Source organism: Carcharodon carcharias, chromosome 22, assembly GCF_017639515.1.
Source record: "Carcharodon carcharias isolate sCarCar2 chromosome 22, sCarCar2.pri, whole genome shotgun sequence".
In the NCBI taxonomy this organism is placed as follows: Eukaryota; Metazoa; Chordata; class Chondrichthyes; order Lamniformes; family Lamnidae; genus Carcharodon; species Carcharodon carcharias.
In genome coordinates this window covers 15,128,517-15,148,576 of record NC_054488.1, presented here as the reverse complement: position 1 = coordinate 15,148,576, position 20,060 = coordinate 15,128,517, and the positions used below count along the sequence as shown (strand labels likewise).

General features: G+C 43.0%; 1 protein-coding gene across 2 annotated transcripts; it reads right to left on the bottom strand.

The window, feature by feature from the left end:
* Positions 1-2,548: 2,548 nt before the first annotated feature.
* On the bottom strand, positions 2,549-19,634 carry LOC121293826 (S-modulin-like). Of its 2 annotated transcripts, XM_041217196.1 has the most exons (5): positions 19,591-19,634; positions 19,210-19,421; positions 11,791-12,186; positions 3,729-3,840; positions 2,549-2,658 (listed from the first exon to the last, which is right to left on the bottom strand). In XM_041217196.1, exons 3-5 carry the CDS (start codon positions 12,169-12,171, stop codon positions 2,549-2,551), a joined length of 603 nt encoding a protein of 200 aa, XP_041073130.1. In that variant the 5' UTR covers positions 12,172-12,186; positions 19,210-19,421; positions 19,591-19,634. The 2 variants fall into 2 exon arrangements, with proteins under 2 accessions (XP_041073130.1, XP_041073131.1); XM_041217197.1 differs by lacking the exon at positions 19,591-19,634 and having other exon boundaries at positions 11,791-12,279; positions 19,210-19,231.
* Positions 19,635-20,060: the final 426 nt, after the last annotated feature.

Here is a 20,060-nt window from a genome sequence, read left to right as displayed (position 1 = left end):
CCACTCGGAGGTCAGCTTGATTGACAGGCTTGGCTTCCAGTCAGGCGGAATGGTAGATTGGGGAGTAGGTCTCTGAACCCTGATCCTGGGAGAAAGCCCAATCTTGCAGACAGTGAGAGGTCTGATCCCTCACCCTTGGGTGTTGGGGGAAGGCAATCAGATCCCAGGATGGGGGGAGGGACACAGGGGTGTCCGATAGGTCAGTAGGGAGTGTCAGTCTCCACGCGTTATAATTCATTCAGAATGTTCTGCCCTCAGCCCCATTTCCGACAGATTAGTTTTAAGATCATCTTCCTGATTTTCAAATCCCTCCATCTACTCAACCCATCCAACTCAGCAATATCCTGCTACCACTCAGCCCTCACCAACCCACGTGATCCTCCCACATTAGTCCACAACTTGGTCTTTGCTTAAACTTTCTTGGTCGCTCTTTCAGCCATTATGCTTGTCCCTTATGGAACTTGTTCTCTCTCTCTCTCTCACTCTCCTCAGATATTGCCTGAGTGTTTTGAGCATTGTTATTATTTTTATTTCAGATTTCTAGCTCTGCAGTATTTTGATTTTCTTCTTATTTGCCACGTTGCCCCTCAAATTTATCCTTCACCTGTAGCCTAAAATAGGAAATTAAAGTCATAACATGTTAGTCAATGAATTGGCTCCTGTATATTTTGGAACCAAAGCAAATATATTGCCTTGACCAAAGAATATTTAGAAAATGGCTTGGGCATCTGTTCAACCAGTTACTGCCAACAATCATGGCAGATTCATTGACATTGTCCCTAGTTAGTAACAACAAAGCTGTGCCTATAAATTCAGCTAGGGTGTGTAATGCAGTAGAAAAGTGCAAAAGTTAAAAACAGAGCAAATACAGATACACTGGAGTCTGTCAGCAAAGATGAATCCAAATGCTATGTGCTCAGTCCAGGTCTTCACAATATGTTCTTGAGAAATCTAGTGCTAAATTATTCATAGACAACCTGATTCTGGCTCAGGGTTTTGTACATAGCAAAGCACCTATCTCATTTTTAATGGGGTGGGGGGAGATGGTGGTATGGCAGTAATGTCACTGGACTTGTATTTGAATGTACACAGTTAGCAGCAGCAGGTCAGTCATTTACTGTGGTACCATGTGTATCAGTTAACAGGCTGCTAGTGCCACTTGTAAAAGGTTCACACTGATACACGCAGTGAGGTGACAGCACTGCTGTGGTGCTCTCCACGTGACGCACAATGTACTGTGAAAGCTAGAATGTGAATATGCTGGAGACATTTTAATCTGCCTGCCCAGTGGGGAATGGGGTGGGAGAGGGGTTAAAACGGTTGCCAGTCGTTACCTGCTATGTTTGTGCTACCCACCAGTTTGACTCCTGAGTTTGTAGAAGTGTTGGAGCTGCCTGCTGCAAGCAGGCCAGGACTTCTTGACTACTGAAATGTCAAGGTTTGATGACATAATTTAGATCCTGATGTGAAATGAACAAAAAAAACATTAAAATTGCACACAGTGTTGGAGACACCTTTAAAACTTGTACTGGGACAAGAAGAGGCCTAAGTAAAGTTTATGTTTTTTTTAATGTTTCCGTTTGGCTGCAACCTGACCCCAGATGCCCTGTGTTGCTGCTCAAGAACCTTTTAATTGACAACTGATAAAAGAAATTCTCCCAACTGAATAGCCCTAGTCCTTTCATAAAGTAACTTATAGAGCTAGACTATTGTAATAAAGGATGTGAATTTACATCTGAAACCAGACTTTGTTTTTGAGATTCAACAAAACCTGGAGTTCCAGATCCAAATCTATGTTCAACCCACACTTATCTCAATATGTCGCAACTTTCATTTTATTCATTCATGGGATGTGGGTGTCGCTGGCTGGGTCAGCATTTACTGCCATCCCTATTTGCCCTTGAGAAAATGGTGGTGAACTGCCTTCTTGAACTGCTGCAGTCCCTGTGGTATAGGTGCACATTCAGTGCTGTTAGGGTGGGAGTTCCAGGATTTTAATCCAGAGACACTGAAGGAACAGCAATGTATTTCCAAGTCAGGGTGGTGAGTGGTTTGGAGGGGAACATCCAGGTGGTGGTGTTCCCATAGTCTGCTGCTCTTGTCCTTCCAGAACAGTTGTGGATTTGGAAGGTTTCAAGTAATGCTAGAACGCCTTTGCATCAAACTCAAATTTATAGTCTCAGACAATTCCATACGAATAGCCATCTATCGCATCTCATTAGATTAAGATTTCACCACATCCCACAACTAGACGATTCAAAAAGAAAATCCATATAACTTCCTGTTAGTTAAGTACGACAAGCCACATGTATACTGCACAATTAAATGTAATTTATTTGAGACTCGAACATCCATAAAAGTTATACAGATTTCAGAAAATGACCTTGAGGATTAAGAGGCTTTAACCATCACTTCAGATTAGGAAAACCTCGATCACATTCACTGTGTGTGCATTAAGCTTTATGAAATACATATGTGTATTAAAGTGAAAGTGAGAAATGAAATATCTTGAAACAGTCTTTAGAAAAATTGTTTCCAATTTGGAAAGCTATTGCTTCTTTAGCTTTCCTTTGATGTTCTGAGGTTCCAACTGTATCATTCGGAGTATATCTTTGTTTTCAAGGGTGCCTTCAATAAACTCGCCTTCCGATAATTTATCTGTGAAAAAGGACATTTAATTAAAAAGTGCATACACTTAAAATAAACTTTCACTACAATATTCTTTGTACAATTTTGCCAGCCTTCACTTTTTAACCATGGTTTGTTTGGAATGTAAATTGTGAAATGGCGGTGTTTGCCTGAAGCAGTGATACTTTTTGAAATAAATGGACCATTTTTAAATAAACTAGGAAGTTTTTGAACTAAATGAATCATTTTTGAGTAAACACATTTCACCAGATACTGCATCCAGCAACTAGGTCACAAGAAAGTATTGGAAATGCACATCAGCTCACTTAGTATCAGAAAAGTCAATGATGCGGAATTTTTTTGATAGGAACCTCAGTTTTGTTAAACCGTTAAAGCCACGTTATCTTTTCTTTCTCCTTCAGATGTTGACGGACCTGTTGCGCATTCCTAGCATGTGTGATTTTCGTCTTAGATTTCCAGACATGTCAGTTTTTCTTTTATCCCTAGTCAGTAAGTAGGTCTATTTTTATAACCTTGTCCTAGCAACGATCTGGTTACTGATTGGCAGGTGGCGATTTAAAACTTCAGGTCAGTTATGAATGTATTAATACTGTAATCACTGTACTAAATAGCACCAGGTATTTAAGGATTATTAATTATGAATGGCACCAGGCAGATAATTGGTCTTTGTTCTGTATTTCTCTGACACCTTGACAACTTTCTTGGTGCAGATATGTACTCGTAAATATTAATTACTTAGACTCTGCTATTTTTAGATACAGACTCCATCATAAGGGTGGACTAAGGGCGCATTTGGGGAAACCACACCAGCTTTACTAATCAATTGTGACTGTCAGTCAGAGATTCTCATTGTTGTTAATTTATTCTGCCACCACAGTTGGAGTTAGAATTATGACAGTGGCAATATCGAATTTGCAAGTGCATAACGATCATAAAATTAAAAGCTGTGTACCTCCTAACGTCAGTTTATAGCAGCTTAGTTCAGGAGATACATCAGGGACCTGTGTAATAAGCAGTTTTCTCCTGCACCCCATCACCCGCACCTCAACCGCCACCCTCACCAAATGTCTCATGCTTACCATTTTCTTTCTTGCCAAAAAACACCCAGATCTTTTCAGTCCTCTTCTCTGGGGTGTTCTCATCCTCTGGCAGGGCCTTCTGTTCTTCCTCAGTTATCATCTTAAATATCGCCTTTGGAAGAATGAAAATCTAATTTCACTAAAGCGGCAATGAGTCTGGCAAATAATTACAATAACCCTGAACGGGATGCAATCATCTGTGCTTACCTTTTACAGGTGCAGACAACATACAATGTTTGTTTCTCTAACTGACACAGCTAACAAGGTAAATTGAACTGTATTTACTTTAAAGCAACTTAAAGAGCTATCAATCAATGAAGGACAATAACTCAATGTTTGTTTTCAAATTATCCCTTCCTTTCCTCTTCTAAAGACCAAAGAGTTCCAAACATTTTCCAATATCTCATAACCATCACCATTTTCATTCACAAGCCTGAACTGTGTGTGCCAGTGAGCAATTCAACAACAAAGACCATCACAATTGGAATCTGCCTCGTTCTTGTCTGATGTTCTCATGCACTTTCCAATGGAACTCACTGATCAGGCCTAAGAACTGTTCTTGTTTTTCACTCCCCGCTGTCAACTACAGGGTGAGGAACAAAAGAACATGGGCTCAAAATTTGGTTGCATACCACCCATCATTTTGATGCTCCGGGTGCTTTTTGAATTCAGAATGGAGTCTGCGGCGCATGCACACGCTTCTGGCACTGGCTGCACTGGATGCCATTTGGTGACGGCATTAGCACGGGAACTGGGACCCTGCACTGGAGTATGCAGAGCAGGCAGATCAGCATGTCACGCTGATTTAACTCCAATGGTGCCATTTTCAACATGAGCACTTCAGCTAGCACCCTCTCCTAACCTTGCACAGATGAACATGCATTCAGCAGCAGGAAAGACTGTCCCCAGCACTATTTAAAAGGATCATCAACCACTTTCAGGTTAGTTGCAGATTGACTTCTATTGGCTGTTGCTGAGTTAGTAGAAGTGCTTGATGTTTTTTCGCTGAAGTCTACAAGAGTGGTGTGGCACATGGTGAAGGTCTTCATTCTAACTTTAAGGGCTCTGCTCATGCCACCTAATCCTGCAGGTGGGTGCAACAATTAGTATCCCCCATGGCTGCAGCAAGACATGGAGAAGGGGCAAAAGCAGCAGGGGAGGACAAGATGCTCAAAGTGCGAGGAGCAGGAAGGGGGAAAGGGCTATCAGAAGCAGGCTATGACCATACAGTGTCTTCAAGGTGCAATTACCTATCTCAACCTCAGTGATGAATTGTGTCAGGCATCTCCATTTCACTAAAGAGGTTCACACTGAAGTCTGCCACCTGTTGTAGTCCGAATTGCAGCCACAGAGCAGGGCAAGGATGGCATTGCCAGTTACTGTGAAGGCTCCCATGCCCATGAACCTTGCTCCTCCAAGGCTGCAGCAGGTGGTTTGTCCAACATTTCTCAGTTTGCTGTCCACTGTTGTATGAGGGAAGTCACTGAGGTTCTGTGTACAAGGAGAGCTGAATACATTTCATTCTCTCTTGCCAGAGACAAACAGACAATGTGAGCATGTGTCTTTATGAGGGTTGCAGGTGCCCCCATAGTGCAAGGTGCAATTCACTGCATACATATGATGCCGCATGTAAACTCCCTCAATGTTCATTTGTGTGTGACCACAGTTAGTACATCATGCAGGTCTATGTATAGTGTTAAGGCAAGAATCACAATGTCTTCATTATGCAGTGGCTGGGTCCACCATGTGTACTTAAGCCACCACAACAAATCAGAACGTTGCTATTGAATGACAAGGGCTATCTGCCTCACAATGCTCACCAGAGCATGTCTCAAGATTCATTGTAGTTTGCTACATACTGCACAACTTCACCATCATGAAGACACAACACTTGTCACGGTTTATATGGTGCATAGTTGAGGAAGAGGAGAAAGAGGAAAAAGGAGGAGACAGAGAAAGAAAGGGGGCAGTCAACACATTCCCTTTCTGGCTAGGCTGTCGATGATTAATCCACCAACTGTGGTACCAGAGAAGGCAAATCCAATTCCCATTTAATACCAATCACATCTCTTACCACCTCCCTGTCACTGGCCACAATGCTAAGATAAAAGGCACCATAAAACAAACATTTCAAATAGCTTTATAGATGAAGTTTTCCAAAATTCCACACAAAAGTCAATTAATTATCCTTGTGCATTCCCTTGGTGCCTATCTTCCATGTGAGTTTGCCTGTCCTAGTGCTCTTACGCAGTGCTGCTCCAGTGGCTGCAGCTTAGTTAGTGGAAGACTACTGACTTTCAATGGGACAGAGTGCAGATAGCCTTGCTGGATGACCTCAAGCAGTTCTGGCCCTTGAAGGCCTGGCGTTGGGTTGCACCATTCGGCATGGATGGCAGCAGTCTGGCCTGGCTGGTTGATGGGCCCTGGCAAAGCACCAATGGTGAGAGCATGAATGCTGTTATCCTGGGAGAGGGCAGCAGGTTTGTGTCACTCGTAGGGTGTGCAGGATGGTGAGGAGGTTCTGGGGAGTTGGGTTGGGGGGTATGCTGGGGAGGTGAGCGTGGAAGGCAGTGACTTGGTAACCCTAGCAATGTGTTGGAAGGCAAATTCCTGGACTGCTGTGACTGTAGCATCTAGAAATGGCGTGGTGCCGGACTCTTTCATGCTGCTTGCCATTAACCACACGCTGCCTGGCAGGCCTGCCAATGCACCAAGTATTTCGCTGTGCATGCCCATCAGCTTTCCTCTGCATCCTGCCTCATCTGAATCCCCTGCAGCAGAACCCGAGTGCGACCACTCCCTCCATCAAGTATTTATTTTAATGCAAGGAGTCTGACGAATAAGGCAGATGAATTGAGGGTAAAAATTAACAAATAGAAGCATGATGTCATTGCTGTCACAGAGACATGGTCGAGAGAGGGGCAGGATTGGCAGCTCAAGATTCCAGGATATAGGGTCTTCAGGCAAGACAGTGAAGGAGGTAAAAGAGGAGGGGGCATCACAATATTGATCAAGGAATCAATTACAGCAGTAAGGAGGGATGACATCTTAGAAGGTTCCTCAAACGAAGCCATGTGGTAGAACTTAAAAACAAAAAAGCAGAAATCACATTGCTGGGAGTGTACTATAGACCCCCAAACAGTCAGAGAGAAATAGAAGAGCAGATATATAGGCAAATTTCAGAGAAGTGTAAAAATAATAGGGTAGTAATAATGGGGATTTCAACTTCCCCAACGTTAACTCGGTTAGTCATAGTGTGATAGGTTTAGAGGGAGCGGGATTCTTAAAATGTATCTAGGAGAGTTTTTTAAGTCAGTCCGTAGAAAGTACTGCAAGAGAGTGGGCAGTCCTGGACTTAATTTTAGGGAATGAAGCCGGGCTAGTGGTAGAGGTATCACTGGGGGACCATTTTGCAGATAGTGATCATAGCTCCGTTAGATTCAAGGTTGTTTTGGAAAAGGAAAAGAGTGGGCCAGAAGTCAGAGCTTGAAATTGGGGGAAAGCTGATTTTAATAAGATCTGATATGATTTGGCCAGGGTGGACCGGGAGCAACTACTTTTAGGTAAATCTGCATCAGAGCAAGGGACTCATTCAAGAAGGAACTAGGGAGAGTACAGGGCCAATATATTCAAGTAAAGCTAAAGGATGGGACCAACAAATCCAGAGAACCCTGGATGTCAAGGGATATACAGGATTGGATAAAGAGGGAAAGGGAGGGTTCTGGCAGATACCGAGGGCTCAAAACAGCGGAAGCCCTAGAGGAGTATAGAATGTGTTGGGGGGAAATTAAAAAGGAAATTAGGAGAGCAAAAAGGGGGCATGAGAAAACATGGGCAGGTAAAATAAAAGAAAATCCAAAGTTATTTTACAAGCACATTAAGAGTAAGAGGATAACTAGGGAAAGAGTAGGGTCCATTAAGGACTATAGTGGTAATTTTTGTTTGGAGCCGGAAGATGTAGGTAGGGTTCTAAATACTTTGTGTCAGTGTTCAAAAGTGAGAGGGACGACTTGGGTATGGAAATCAGGCAGAAGGACTGTGATATAATTAAAGAAATTAGCATAGAAAGGGAGGAGGTTCTAAGTGATCTGGCAGGCTTAAAAGTAGATAAATCTCCAGCCTGGATTAAATGTATCCCAGGCTGTTGAGTGAGACAAGGGAGGAGATAACAGGAACCATGGCAATAATTTTCAATACCTCTCTGGCTACAGGACAGGTGCCAGAGGACTGGAGGACAGCCAATGTGGTACCGTTATTCAAGAAGAAAGGAAGGGATATATCAGGGAACTACAGGCCAATCAGTCTAACCTCAGTGGTGGGGAAACTATGGAAGCAATTCTGAGGGACAGAATTAATCTACACTTGGAGAGGCAGGGATTAATGAAGGACAGTCAGCATGGTTTTGTTAAGGGGAGGTCATGTCTGACCAATTTGATTGAATTTTTCAAAGAGGTGACAGGGTGTGTAGAGGGCAATGCATTTGACGTTGTCTACTTAGACTTCAGCAAAGCTTTTAATAAGGTTCCGCAAGGGAGACTGATAACGAAGGTAAGAGCCCATGGGATCCAAGGCAATTTGGCAAATTGGATCCAGAATTGGCTGAGTGGCAGGAAGCAGAGGGTGATGGTTGAGGGGTGTTTTTGTGACTGGATGCCTGTGTCCAATGGGGTTCCACAGGGATCAGTATTGGGTCCTTTGCTGTTTGTGGCATACATAAACAATTTAGACTTGAATGTAGCAGGGTTGATCAGTAAGGTCGTTAATGACACGAAAATTGGTGAGGTAGTAAATAGTGAGGAGAGTAGCCTTAGATTACAGGAGGATATAGACAGGCTGGTCAGGTGGGCTGATCAGTGGCAAATGGAATTTAATCCGGATAAGTGTGAGGTGTTGCACTTGGGCAGGACAAACATGGCATGGGAATACACGATGAATGGTAGGACCCTGGGAAATGCCGAGGGTCAGAGGGACCTTGGTGTGCATGTCCACCGATCCCTCAAGGTAGTGGGACAGGTAGATAAGGTGGTTAAGAAGGCATATGGGATATTTGTCTTTATTAGCTGAGGCATAGAATATAAGAGCAGGGAGGTTATGCTGGAACTGTATAAAATGCTGGCTAGGCCACAGCTAGAGTATTGCGTGCAGTTCTGCAATCCACATTATAGGAAGGATATGATTGCACTAGAGAGAGTACAGAGGAGATTTACCAGAATTTTGTCTGGGCTGGAGAGTTTTAGCTATGAGGAGAGAGTAGATAGACTGGGGTTATTTTCCCTGAAGCAGAGGAGATTGAGGGGGGACATGATTGAGGTGTATAAAATTATGAGGGGCATAGATAGGGTAGACAGGATGGAACTTTTCTCCTTAGTGGAGGGATCAATAACCAGGGGGGCATAGATTTAAGGTAAGGGGCAGGAAGTTTAGAGGGGATGTGTGGAAGAATTTTTTCACCCAGACAGCGGTGGGAATCTGGAACTCACTGCCTGAAAGTGTGGTAGAGGCAGAAACCCTCATAACATTTAAGGAATATTTGGATGTGCACTTGCGATGCCATGGCATACAAGGCTATGGGCCCAGTGCTGGAAAATGGGATTAGAATAGTTAGTTACTTGTTTGACTGGCGCAAACACAATGGGCTGAAGGGCCTTTTTCTGTGCTGTAGACCTCTACGACTCTATGACTCAAGCTGGCACCTGCGCCACCCTTGTCCCCTGCATTGGCTCCTCCACTTGTGCAGATCCCATCTCTAAGCTACCCCCTAAATATTGCACAGTGTCAGTAGCTGAGCTCGTGGCTGTGAGCATCAGAGCAATTGCTTCATTGTCTTCCTGGTCTTACACTATTTGGCCTTCCAGGATTGGCAAGTTCCAGTTCTTGGTTATCTGAAAGCAGAAAGGCACAAGGGTCAGGTTGTGTTGTGGGGTGGGGGAGCGGGGGAGAATGGAAAGCAAGTGGTACATGTCTACACCATGTGCAGTTTGTAAATCAGAAGAGATTGCGGAATGAGGGAGAAGTAGGAGGTGAGAAAGAGGATTAGGTACGAGGACACTGCTGGCTCCTCTACACGGGTAAGTACATGCAAGCATGCTTGTTCCCCACTTGTTAGGTACTGCTGCTTCCTCTTATGGGCCACCTTGCTCTGCCAGAGAGATGTGTGAGGACAAGGTGATGCAATAGCTGTGAGATATGAGTTATGATTGATAGCGATTGTTGGTAGGTGAGTAAAGGGGTTTGATGAATGGAGCAATGTGTGAGGTTATTGATTCAGCTGTAGAGATTTGAAAATGATTTCTATGACCTTGACCACGCATATGAGGACAATGAACTTGCAGCACTGCATGCTTGTCCTTTGGGCTACACTAGATGCATTGACCATGACAGCTATCTGCTCCCATTGCCTTCGCAGGGTTAACCTGGAGGGCATCCTGGGCCCCTGTGGATGGAGGGCATTTCTTGTTCTCTCCACCTCCTGTAACGAAGCCTCCAGTGCTGAATTTCAGAACCTTGGAACCTGCTAATGTTGCACCATTTGTCAGTTTCCCTCCTAGTCATATGTCTTCCCCAGCTACTTGCAAAACATGCACCAGCCAGAATGAATCTTCCTTATAAGAGGTTCAGGTTGACTTTAAAAAGTGCAGACTAGTTTTAAGTGCTGCTAGCCTCGCTCACAGGAACCTGAGCCCTTGCTGAGGCATACAGCCATCCAATGGTGCGTTTAGCAGTGGGCTGCACACAGCCATCATGCAAATCAGTAGGTAGCATGAAATTTGCATCCTGCCTGCATTGGAAAGAACGTGCATGTCATGACCCCCACACTTGCTTGTGAGTGCTGTCAAATTTTGCCCCCCAGACTTAATTAGGCCTTCTCCTGACCTCAAAATATGTTAAAGAGCTTTACAGCCAAAGAAGTTCTTCAATGTAGTCACTGTTGAAAGAAAAGACCAATTGTCACATCCTAACTGCCAACCCCCCTGTATTTTTGACAATGAATATTGCAACACAGAGTGCAATAAAATTCACTTTGAGCTTTAACACATTTACAAATTCCTGTTACAGTATAAAACACACAGAAGTCATGACAACTATTAACATAATGGTGAAATACATGAAAGAGTGACAGTGGGCAAACCACTAAGAACTGTTCCATACTTTACTATATATATGAAGGACTGCTACTGTGCATTTAGTCAGCCTCCTTCAATCTAATAACTTCTCTGCTTTTGCAATACAATAATTGTTCAAATTCAAAGACGACTAGATAATTTTATTTACTACGGGTGGTATATGTTTAGGTATCATTAATGTGATGTGTTTTACATTTAAATTATGACTGTGCTATAAAATCAGTGTATGAGATCCCGTGACACTATTCAAATAAGATCAGGGAATTTTCCAGTAACTGAGTTAATGGGTGGAATTTTACGCAGGTGGGATTTTACGTTCCTGCCCAAGTCAGTAGACTTTTGAATGGCATTACCCTCACCCCCAGTAAAATTCTGCCCAATTTTTCTCCTACACCACGAAGAAAGAAATTATCTGGTTGCTCATTCATTTGCTGTTTGTGGAACCTTGCTGCAAGCACATTTTCTGCTAGGTTCAGCTACATAATCGTGGCTGCACTTCAAAAGCAAAGTGCCTAAAGATGTCTTGGGCTTGTGTTACAGTGTTATGAAAATAAAAGCACTTTCAAGAATTTTTTTATAATTAATACACAATTTAAAGTTACTTCAAAGTTATAACTTAAGTTACATTATGGTAGAATGAATGATGCTGTTATTTATATTGGGAGGCCCTAGGCTGTCTCAGAGAAAGATGAAGATCTTCTTCACCAAGAGGACAAAATAAATAGAGTTAGCTCATTCATTTAAGGCTTCTTTACTGCAGCCTATGGTCACTGGCTACAGAGCCAGCCTTCATTGGAAGGGTTGCCTGAAAAATATTCCTTGCAGACCAATGGTAAGTATTGAGGGGAAGAAGAGGGAAGAAAATGACTTCAACATGCAAACTGAATAACATAATCTTGTGCCAATTTGTAAAGTTGACATTTGAAAATCAACTGTACCTTGACGATTTCCAGTATTTCTTCTTTGTTGATTGTGCCGTTGCCATCCACATCATAGAGAGAGAAAGCCCACTCAAGCTTCTGGGAAATCTTTCCAGAGGAGGTGAGGTGAAGGGCAATGATGTATTCCTTAAAATCCAAGGTCCCATCATTGTTGGTGTCAAAGCTCCTGAAGACATGTTTGGCATAAGCTTTCGGGTCTGCATCTGGGAAAAAGTTAGAATAGATCTTCTCAAATTGTTCCACAGAGACCAGGCCATTTGGGCATTCCTTCAAGAATGTCTGGTACCATACGGTGAGCTCCTCTTCCGTGTACTTGGTGTTCACTTTGAGGTCTTCCAAGATATCTTTGGATAGGGCACTACTTTTGGTGTTTCCCATTTCAAAGCACACCGGCTAGGAGAAGCAAAGAACTTGAAAAGACTTCTTCTGACTCTCCCAACGCTGTACAGACTGATATCAGGTCTGTATTTATCTGAACAGATTAAGCTTAATGGATTAAAGGGATTAGTCTTCATCTCCTTGCCTGACATTCACAAAGACAGCAATATTCTTACATATAGAACAAGTTAATTAGCTAATGGAAATAACTGTGACTTAAGGCGTGAATTTTTTAAAGTACTAACAAACCATCTGCCCTTGCAGATAGTTAATTTTCTGTACAGTGTTAAAGAAAACAACGCTTACTGTTATCATATTGTCCATAGATTGTCTGAATTCACAGAGAATGGAATAACATGTTTTTTTTAATTTGGTCTCAGGATGTGGGTATTCACATTTGCTGCTAATTTACATAGGATTACATAGCATATATGGCGCAGAAACAGGCCGTTTCCCGAATGGCCTGTTTCATCATTGATGCTCAACTTGAACCTTCTCTCATCTTCCCTCAACTAAATTTATCATCTAATCCCTTCTCTTTCATGTGCTTGGATGGGATTACATAGGATATACAGTTATACAGGAAATACAGTTGCCCTGAGAAGGTGTGGGTCTTCTCCTTGAACCACTGCAGTTCTTGTGTTTGTATTCCCATGTTGATCCCACCCTGGATTTTGACTCAATGACAATGTTGGAACAGTGGTACATATCCAAGTCAGGGGATGGTCTGTGATTTACAGGGGAAACTGGAAGGTGACAATATTTCAAGATATTGTTGTTTTTGTCCATTTTACTTATTAATTTAGGAGATGTGGGCATCATTGACAAGACCAGTATTTGTTGCCCATCCCTAATTGCCCTTGAGAAGATGTTGGTGAACTGCCTTCATGAACTGCTGTGGTCCATGTGGTGCAGGTACACCTACAGTGCTTGTTAAGGAGGGGTGTTCCAGTGAAGGACAGCGAAGGAATGGGGATATGGTTCTAAGTGTGTGACTAGGATGGGAACTTGCAAGTGGTGGTGTCCCCAAGTGTCTGCTTCCCTTGTTCTTCTAGATAGTAGAGGTTATGGGTTTAGAAGGCGCTGTCAAAGGAGCCTTGCTGAGTTGCTGCAGTCCATCCTGTAGATGATACACTCTGCAGCCGCAGTGTGTCAATGATGGAGGAAGTGAATATTTAAGGTGGTGGATGGGGTGTCAAATTAAGAGGGTTGCTTTGTCTTGGATGGTTTTAAGCTTCTTGAGTGTTGTTGGAGTTGCACTCATCCAGGTAAGTGGGGAGTTTTCTATCACAATCCTGACTTGTGCCATGTAGGTGGTGGACAGGCTTCAGGGAGTCAGGAAGTGAGTTATTCTCCACTGAATTCCCTGCCACTGGCTTGTTCTTGCAGCCACAGCATTTATATGGCTGGTCCAGTTAAGTTTCCACTCAATAGTAACCCCTAGGATGCTGATGGTTGGGGATTCAGCTGTAGTAATGCCATTGAACAGCCATGGCTCTGTTGGCAGCACACCCGCCTGTGAATCACAGGTTTTGGGTTCAAGTCCCACTCCGGGGACCGAGTGCAAAAAATCAAGGCTAACACTTCAGTGCAGTACTGAGGGAGCACTGCACTATCAGAGGTGCTATCTTCTAGACGAGATATTTAACCAAGGTCTCATCTTCCTGATAAGGTGCATGTAAAAGATACCAAGGTACCATTTCAAAGAAAAGCAGGGGAATTATCTCCGTGTCCTTGCCAATATTTATCCCTCAATCAGCATCACAAGAACAGATTATCTGATCATTATCATATTGTTCTTGTGGGAGACTTTGCTGAATGCAAATTAGCTGATGCTAATTACAACAGTGACCACACTTCAAAACAAAATCTCATTGGTTGCAAAGCCCTTTGAGATACCTGGTGGTGGTGAAAAGCACTCTATAAATTCAAGTCTTTTCTTTTGAATATCAAGGGGAGATGCTTAGATTCTCTCTTGTTGTGGATGGTCATTGCCTGGCACTTGTTTGGCATGAATGTTATTTGCCATTGATTAGCCCAAGTCTGAATGTTGCCCAGGTCTTGCTGCATTTGGGCACAGATTGCTCTGAGGAGTTGTGAACAGCACTGAACACTGCGCAGTCATCAGTGAATATCCACAATTCTGTACTTATGTTGGAGGGAAGGTCATTGATGAAGCAGCTGCAGACGATTGGGCTGAGGAACACTACCCTGAGGAAGCCATGTAGTGATGTCCCATGGCTCAGATGATTGGCCTCCAACTACCACAATCATCTTCCTTTGTGCTAGGTATGACTCCAACCAGTGGAGGGTTTTCCCCTGATTCCCACTGACTTTGATTTTTCTAGGGTTCCTTTATGACACACATGATCAAATGCTGCCTCAATTATAAGGGCAGTCATTCTCACTTCATCTCTTGAGTTCAGCTCTGCATCCATGTTTAGACCAAGGCTGTAGTAAGGTCAGGAACTGAACAGTCATGATGGAACTCAAAATGAGCGTCTTGGTGGGAGAGATTACAGGGAGGGAGGTGGTACTGAAAGTACTTCACCCAGCTTTGTTAATTGTAAACTTCTTTTCACTGTATATGATCTAGATTTCTCTGTTTGTAGAAAGAGAATTACAATTCAACCTGATATATTGTCAAGTTCACTTATACAGAAAGTCAATAGAAACAATTACCTCAGATGTTCAGCAGCAGCACTATTTCAGTCAGACAAGAATCTAACATTAAATTATTGACATTCATTTCCGCACTACTTTGATACATAGACCACTTTTCCACTGTTTGTGTTGAAAGAAATTTGTATGAACCTGCCAAATGACAACCTAAAAAAGGAGATAAATTATCCTTAAATCTTAAATCAGATTTTTTTTATTCTCTCATGGATGTGAACATCGCTGGCTGGGCCAGCATTTTTGTTGCCCATCCCTAATTGCCCTGGAGAAAGTGGTGGTGAGCCACCTTCTTGAACTGCTGCAGTCCATGTGCTGTAGGTAGACCCACAGTGCTGTTGGGGAGGGAGTTCCAGGGTTTTGATCCAGCAACAGTGAAGAGATGGCGACATAGTTCCAAGACAGAATGGTGGCTTGGAGGGGAACTTGCAGATGGTGGTGTTCCCATGCATCTGTTGCCTTTGTCCTTCTAGGTGGTAGAGGTTGTGGGTTTGTTGGGTGCACGTCTGACTTTTCACGCGCCAAATGTCGAAATTATTTGTCAAAAGAGTGAATCAGTGCACCCCAATTCAAGGCCCCGCAGTAATGCAGGGTAGCATTATAAATGTGAAATGTATCAAGTCATGTGAGAATACACGTTTTTTGAAACCCGGATTAGAGGAAATTTTCTGGTTAAACAGACAACTCAAAACTGTAAAATTTCAGTGCTCTCCTGGCCATCTCCTATTTCGAGGATGATTTTTTAGGCCCCAGTGGGGGTGGGCACAGAATTCCATGCTGCCATCTAGCGTACTGGTTCCCCATTTTCTGGGCAGTGGGATGGGAGGGTAGGGGGGGTTGGTGGGGGCAACAGGGCTACCCACTCTCAAGCAGCAGGTAGCCTATTGACCTTATTAAGAGCCTATTAAGGCCTAATGTCAGAGGCCAACTGGAATTTTCCAGTCACTCCCTAGGAACTGAAGTCTTCGTGGAACAGCGTAGCTGCCTGGAGATGGCCTTCCCTCTCCAGGCAGGCTTAAAGGCCCTCCCCACATGCCTGGCTCCAGCTACAGCTGTAGGCTATCCAATGGTGGTCCCAGCTGCTCAGTTTTAATGTTTATTTTAAGTTTTAAAAGGTTGGTGAGAGGTCACCTCCTCTTAAGGCCCCCCTCCCTCTCAGTTACCTTGAAAGGCCTGCTTCCGCTCCTTCTGAGCTGAAGGGCCTCATATTGGCCCTCCAGTTTCGAGAGCCCACCCACCATCCTTAATTGGACAGCAAGCTCACTCTCTAGCCACAAATTGGCCAATTTGGGGAAAAGCACAACCAAATGACTATCCCCTCCACTGTGTAGGCTTTTGACCCCCCTTTGAGCCTGATGACAGGATCCTGAAGCCAACAGGGAAAATCCTGTCCCTGACCTTATTAAAATCTCTATTGCCCCAAGTTCCATCATGTCCGCATTCGCAACCTCATCAGCTCCATATCCAGCAATGCCTTGATTTTAAAATTCTTAATGTTGTTTTCGTATCCCTTCATGATCTCTCCCCTTCCTATCTAGGCTCACAACACTTTGAGGTCTCTGTTTTCCTCTAATTCTGGCCTCTTGCGCATCCCCAATTATCATTACTCCACTATTGGCAGGTGTGTCTTCAGCCTCACGCAATTCCCTCTGTAGGTCTCTCTGCTCTCTAGAAATCTCTTTCCTCCTTTGCGCCGACCCTTAAAACCAACCTCTTTAACCAAGCTTCTGGTCACCTGTCCCAGTATCCCCTTACATGGATCAGTATCAAGTCTTATTTGAAAATGTTCCATTGAAGCACCTTGGGCTGATTTACTATATTAAAGGCACTTCATAAATGCAAGTTTTTGTGTCTATATGACAAAGATTTCAAACTGGACCCACACTGGCCATCCAGCCAACTGAACCAACCAGCCTCACTGAGGCATATTAAATATTAAATAGAAAAGATAGGTCAGGTAAAGTCAGGAAATAATTTTCAAGTAAATCAGGTCAGTAGGAGCAGAGGATACAAATTCAGAAGTAAATTTAGAAGCAATGTTAGGATAAGCTTCTTTACTCAAAGGCTATTTAGTATAATCTAATAGGTAGCACAAGACAGCGACATTGGTGGCATTCAAAACACGGATTGAAGGTAGGGTGAAAGAGTTAAGCTTTTGAAGAATAAGGTACCACGTGCCTTTTCTCATTTTTATATAACAGGTGTTGGTAGGTGAACCTCAATTTCACTGATAATTCTTCAGTGAGACCAGACCACACACAGTTGGCTCTGTGGAAGCTCAAGCCCAGGTTTTCAGATTGTTTTCAGCTCAATCGAATATGCTTTGAACTTCTACAACCTTTTAATTATTATTGACTTACTGCCAAAAGAAAATAATGTTGCATGATGTGTATTTTAAAGCAGTATAAGCCTTGACTAAATCCAGAGAACACCCTCTTCAAGTTAAATTGGATTTGTCCAGACATGACTGTTTGCAATGAATTAAGAATCAGTGGGACCACTAGGCCTTGGACAGCATCCTGCTTGGCATCAGTCCTAAACAGTCCCATTTCTGAGTTGGAAAACTGATCAAAGAAACACTCTTGTGGTAATGATGAACTTGTCATACCTTTTTATTTACAAAAATGCAACAAGTTGAACACACATTGAAAGATATCATGGTGTCATTCATGACTGACTCCGTCCTGGCGAAAATGGGGCATAATTCTGATGTCTTTTTCCCACCCCTCCTATCAAAAACAGTTCATTATGAAGGTGTCTACCTTTTAAATATTACTCCGAGTACACCCAGTCTGACGGTGAGTCCTTCAGGAAATGTACATTTATTTAGTGGACCTCAGTCAGTGTTGGGGGGGTGGGGCGGTGTGGGGGGCAAATCTGTGGTTCCAAAAGGAAATATGGAGGGAAAAACAATCAGAGAACCAGTTAGTGATCCCCTGCTTGTCTCTGCACAGTGTGCAGCAGCTGACTGAAAATGGCATCAGCTCAGTCCTGGAAACAGTTGCATTGTGGTTGGGGAGTGTTGATTCACACAAAAGAATATGAAAGATGCTTTGCTTTTGTTGCAATGTTTTGCTTTTATCTTAGTTGTAAAAACCCATCTGGTTCACTAGCATCCTTTAGCAAAGGAAGTCTGCCATCCTTACCTGGTCTGGCCTACATGTGACTCCAGACTCACAACGATGTGGGTGACTCTTAACTGCCCTCTGAAATGACCTAGCAAGCTACTTAGTTCAAGGGCAATTTAGAGATGGGCAACGAATGCTGACCTTGCTTGCAATGCCTACATCCCATGAAAGAATAAATGAAAAGGCCTCAGATTTAAAACTCTAATTCTTGCATTCTCTCCTTGCTATATCTATAACCTCCTTCAGCCCTACAACCTCCTGACCCCACAATAAACCCTCCATCCCTCTTACTCTGACATTTTATGCTTCCACCACTCTCTGGTCATCCCACCAATGGCTGCCATGCCTCCAGCTGTCTAGACACCGTGCCTGGGAGTGCTTTATCAAAACTTCACTATCTGCCTCGCCTCCTTTCATGCCATCTTTAAAATTTATCTTTTTCCTCAAGCTTTTGGTCCTCCGCTTCTAATCTCTCCTTCCTTGACACAATGTTTATGATTTCCTTAAGCCTCTACTGAACGTCTCTGTCATGTCTCTCCACATTAAAAGTGCTGTGTATATGCAAGGCATTGTTGCCGTCTCTTAGATCCCAGAAGCAGCAATAAGAAGTGATGTCAAGTTATTCCACAGCATTTTCAGTGTTGAGGCTAATCTATTGTCTCTAATCCATCAATGTAATTAGATTCTTAAGTAAAGTGTCCTGGAATATTTGTTTTTCCTACATCCAAAAATATATCAAAATTGCTACTGGTCAATAACCAGGTGATGTGCATGTTGCTAAATGATAACTTTGTTAACAGCAACTCTGCAGTTGGGGCTGGCTGACGTCACTAACAAAACAGATTCACTAGGATGATCCCATTAACTGAGAGGATATAAAAATCAACAAAAGATTGAATGGCTGGGGCTTTCCTCTTTAGAAAACAGAAGGACGCATGGCCTGATAGAGGTCTTTAAGATTATGAAAGGATTTGATAGGATAGACATAGAGATGTTCCCACTTATCAGAAAGTCTAAAACCAAGGACCATTGATATGAGATAAATAAATCCAGTTGGAAAAACCACTGTTAGATGAGGATAATAAATCTCTTGGAATATTTGTGTTTGTCTTGTAAATCCACAGTGACCTGCAACAAAAGCGGTAGTAGCAAAGTGTGACTAAACTATGAGAGGGATGATAGTGAAAGGATGTATGAAGATGGGGACTCAGCTCAAAGCAGTTTCATAACTTACCAACCAGCATTTACTATCGTTCAGACATGTCAAAGAAGCTTATCCCTCTTGTAGTGCCTGTGTGTTTACTATGGACTCCTGTGTGCTGCACCACTTTGCCTCTGCCTTCTCTGTTGCTCCTCTCTTCACACCTTCCCTCTCTCTCCAATGGAAGGTACCGATCTGTGACCAACTGCCTGTTGCCAGTGTGGTAGTTGTTGGTCCTCTTGGTCCTAACATGAGATCCAAATAAAGACAACATCAGCAGCCTGCATCCATATCTGATAGATCGGACCTCCTGTGTAGATTATAGGCAACCAAATTGTCCGTGAAATGTCTAAAGTAGATGAAACTTTCCAAGTGTATGAAGTAAACTCACAGCAGAAGCAAACCTTTACTCACCAGCAGGTAAGAAAGCAGCCATGAGTACTGGGGCTTCATTAGCCTATTTCACTGAGATGGATTTAGGCTTTCAATTGCCTTTGGTATTGGTTCACTGGCAAGCCCCAGGCTGCCTGGGAAACCCACAGGTAAGCCCAAAAATGTAGGCCAATATTGCAATAATTTGAGTGCGTTGCAACCATCTCTTTCATGCCCATAACCTAACCCACTCCAATTAAATGCAGAAGTTGGCAGATTGGAGTCGGCTCCCCGTTGCCATGGCATTTTTGCCTGTTTTAGCCCATTGCCCATGTCAAACCCACATGGTCCTTCCAGGTCAAAATTCCCCTTTACTGTTTCTCACCTGCTGTTAACGCTGTAGAAACATCACAGTTGGAGATTTAATTTAAACATTGCTTATGCTTAAATCTTCAAAATCTTTCAAGTGTGTTCTTTAATTTATAAATTATGTCAATTTAATTGACATTTAA